At 61.8% G+C, this 3,873-nt stretch overlaps 1 protein-coding gene across 1 annotated transcript in view; it reads left to right on the top strand.

Moving 5' to 3' along the window:
* The first annotated feature begins 3,417 nt into the window (after positions 1-3,417).
* Positions 3,418-3,873, top strand: part of LOC103914420 (E3 ubiquitin-protein ligase DTX4-like) — a 5,461-nt gene continuing 5,005 nt past the window's right edge. Inside the window, exon 1 of the mRNA XM_009321058.1 lies at positions 3,418-3,854. Within this exon, the coding sequence (XP_009319333.1) occupies positions 3,523-3,854 (332 nt within the window). The 5' untranslated portion in view covers positions 3,418-3,522. The remainder of the gene's footprint in view (positions 3,855-3,873) is intronic.

Here is a 3,873-nt window from a genome sequence, read left to right on the forward strand (position 1 = left end):
TCCTGCCCTGCCCGGCCCGGCCGGGCCCTGCGCCGGGCTCCCCGGGCTGCGATTGCGTTGCTTTGCGCTGCTTTGCATCGCCGGGTGCCACGCAGCCCTGCCTGTTTGCACGTTGCACCGGGCTCCGCGGTCTGGCCTTGCGTTGCTCGGCGCCGTGCAGCACAGTGCTCCCTGCTCTAGAGTTGCATTGCACCGTGCTGTGCCTTGCAGTATTGCCCAGCCCTGCGTGGTCTCGCACTGCTTCGTGCTCCCTGCTCTGCAGTTGCATTGCACCGCACCGTGCCGCCGGGTCCTGTCCAGCGCTGCCGTGTCCTGGTCCCTCACTGCACCGCGCTGCATGGGGTTCTGGTGCTAGGCCCTGTGCTGCCCTGCCTGGTCCGGTGCTTTCCTGCCTGACATGACTGATCTAGATTTGCTCTGTATTTCCAGGTCCCTTACTGAATTGCACTGGTTGGTGTAGAGTTGCACCATGCAGCGCTTTGCTGCCAGGTCCAGTATTGCACAGTGCTGCCTGACCTGGAATTGCATTGCACGGTGTTGCACAATGCTGTGCTGCTGGGTCCCATACTGCATTGCACTGCCTGATCTGGAGCTGGGTTGTACTGCGCTGCCTTTCCCAGTCCCATATTGCATTGTGCTGCCTTGCTCTGCGTTACGTCCCATCGCCTGCTCTGCCATCATGTTGCTGGCTGTACTGCGCTGTGCTGCTGGGTGCTGCGCTGCATTATACTGCCTGATCCTGGATTGTATTGCCCGGTCCTATACTACATCTGGATTTGCCTTGCACTGCCCTGCTCTGCCTGCCCTGGAATTGCACAGCTCTGCTCCTCATTGCCCAGTCCCACACTGCTGCCCAGCCCTTACCGGTGCTGCCCAAGCCCACGCTGCCCAGGGTTGCCCGCTGCCAGCTTGCGTTATGCCATCCCACCTGGTCCCCAGGTGCTTGCTGTGTCCCATGCTGCCTGGCCCTGCCCATGTGTTTGTGGTCCCTTACAGGGTTGTGCTGCTCAGCCTCCTCCCTGCTGCACCTCCCTGGGCCCTACTGCATACTACGGCCTTTTCGTCTTCTGGCCTGCAGTCCCTTCATGTGCGGAGCTTATCCACTGCAGACCCTTCCCAGGATCCTGCCCCACCATGCCCAGCTCCCTCTCTGCTACCCCTGAGCCGCCATCAACCCCAAAGGCCCAGTGCTGTACGGTGCTTGGGGGCCAAATCCTGCCCTGGGTCATGGCAGCCCATGGGGGTGCCCAGGGTGGGGGCACACGCAGGTGGGGGGATGCTCAGGGAGGGCACAGGCAGGTCGGGGGTCCCCAGGGTGGTGACTTGGATGGGTAAAGGGGCTATTCGGGGGTAGGGGGGCAATGAGCAGGCATGGGGATCCCCACGGTGGTGGGGTTGTGGAGGGATTCCCAAGGTGGTGGGGTATGTATGGCCCTGGGGGTGTCTGGGATGTGGGGCACAGGCACCCATGGGGGAGAGGTTGGCACAGGGGATTTGTGCACCCTAAACACACCCGTAATGGCCATGGGAAGGGGACCAGCCAGTGCCCCTTGTTCCTGGGACAGGGGGTGCTGGGTGCAGCAGGGTGCTGGACACCCTCTTTTGTCCTCTTTCCCCCAGCAGCTCTGGGGGCTGGTGGGGACCCTTCCCTGCCTGGGGGTGTGGAGACGAGGGACCTCTGCGGCGGGGCTGGGGGCCAGCCTCTGAGGGCTATTGTCACCCGGGGAAGAGGCCTGAAAGGGGGATTGTTCTGTCTCTCCCTGGGTTGCTGGGGATGTTGGTATTTTGGGTCATTAAACAGCTCTGATTTGGGGGGGTCGTGACCCTGGCAGGCCCTGAATAGCTATTGTCCCTTTTCTTCCCCTGCTGAATGGGAGGCCGGCTGGCTGCGCTGGGCTGGGGGAATGCACGGCGTTCCCACACCGCCGCCCGGGGACCGCCAGATGCTGCATGCCGCCACTGCTGCCCTCCCCGCCTTGCGCCGGATTAGGATAAATCACCACCCCGCTCCCCTCCGGCCCCGCTTTGTGCCGCCAATGCCGGCAGCTTTTCTCCCCCGGGTGTCGCTTTGCAGGATGGGGATGGGTGGCCTGGCTTGCCTGGGGTGCAGCTGCACCCCATTCTCCATAGCAGGGTGCTTGATGTGTGCCTGTCATTAGTGCTAATAAACAGCTTTTCCTTTTTAGCTCTTTTTCTTGGGAAATGGTCCTGTGTGGGGACTGATGGTGGTGGCTGCTCCCAGCGGAGAGGTGGGGGCGAAAAGGGAGTGAAATTCTTGCAGGCTTTGCAAGACACGTGGTGAAAAGCTGAAGAAGCAGGCTTATTATTTCTTCTCTTTGACATTTCTTGTTTCTACCGCTGGCAGGGGGGCCGAGCCATGGGGTTTTGCAGAAGAGCATGGAGGCTATGTTCGTGAGCTCATCCCACCTATTAACCAAACAACTCTGGGTGCTAGTAGCATGCTTAGGATGGGACCCTGAGGCTGAGCCTGGCCATGTTCAGCCTGCCCTGCTGTGCCGTGAAACGTCCCAAAGAGGAAGGCTTTCTCCTCATTGTAGGAGTTTCTAAAATCTGCGTCCGTGCTTTGAATGCATCCTAGTCAACTGGGAGCGGTGGGAAAGGAAACGCCTAGCAAAAATAAGGATGCAAGCCACAAAGCCTTCATGCTTTGCACTCTCATCCCACTCTTAACGCTTGCTGATGGGGGAGCAGGAGCCGGGCACAGGGCCCCACTCAAACTCCTTTGCTTGGCGTCGCGGGGATTTTCCCTCTGCCACGGGCTGGGTTTTTGTCGCAGGCCAGTTTGGCAGCTGCAGATGATGGGGCTGGCACAAGCCCTGCTCCGCTGCACACATGGGTGCCTGTGCATGTCACCTCTGCGGGGCTCAGAGCTGCCCCTTAAATCTTATTCCCCCATCCCGGTCCAGAGCTGAGAGGGGGACAGGGCCGTCTCTGGCAGGAGTCCGGTGCCTACATGCCTGGTTTCATCAGGCTCTCGCAGGAGGTCCCTGGGAGCAGGTTGGAGTGGCCAAGCTTGTGGTTCTGTGTTTCCCCATCAGGACTGAGCAGCTGCATGCTGGGGCTGGGAGGGCGGCCACCCCCGTAGACTGATGGGGGTGAAATCTGCCCTTCCCTCACCCCGGTCACACTGGGGGTGCACCCCAGTGCCGTGCATGTACAGCCCAGGGGCTCCCTGGCCCTTTGGGTGCACCAGCAGCAGTGCGGCTTGCAGGCAGTGGCCTGGAGAAACCAAGGCACACCAGTCTCCTGGCAGGGCAGGGACAACTGCTGAGCCAGAAAGTCATCCTGTCCCCGTGCTGAACAGCACCGGCGGGGCAGGTTGGGGTGGTTTCGCTCCCTGCCCACAGGTGGGTCCTGGCGCCAGAGTCTGACAGCATCTCTCACCCTCCCTCAGGCACTATCCGCCCTGTCCGGCGCAGCTACTACGACCCATCGTCAGCACCAGGCAAGGGAGTCGTGTGGGAGTGGGAGAATGACAGCGGGTCATGGACACCCTACGACATGGACGTGGGTATCACCATCCAGCGCGCCTATGAGAAGCAGCACCCCTGGGTGGACCTGAGCGCCATTGGCTTCTGCTATGTCATCGACTTTGCCACCATGGGTCAGATCAACCGGCAGACCCAGCGCAAGCGCCGTGTCCGCCGCCGCCTTGACATGGTCTACCCGCTGGTCTCGGGCACCCTGCCCAAGTCCCAGTCCTGGCCGGCCAGCCCTGGGGCGGCAGCAGCCCCCCCGGTCCCCGCCTGCGCCTGTCCCCAGTGCCTCCTGGTCATGAGTGTCAAAGCCACTGTGTCAGCTGCTGGCCCCCGCACCGCCCACCCACCGCCCCCCCAAACCACCCCCAGACCA

Source organism: Pygoscelis adeliae, unplaced genomic scaffold, assembly GCF_000699105.1.
Source record: "Pygoscelis adeliae isolate BGI_AS28 unplaced genomic scaffold, ASM69910v1 Scaffold1073, whole genome shotgun sequence".
Lineage (NCBI taxonomy): Eukaryota > Metazoa > Chordata > Aves > Sphenisciformes > Spheniscidae > Pygoscelis > Pygoscelis adeliae.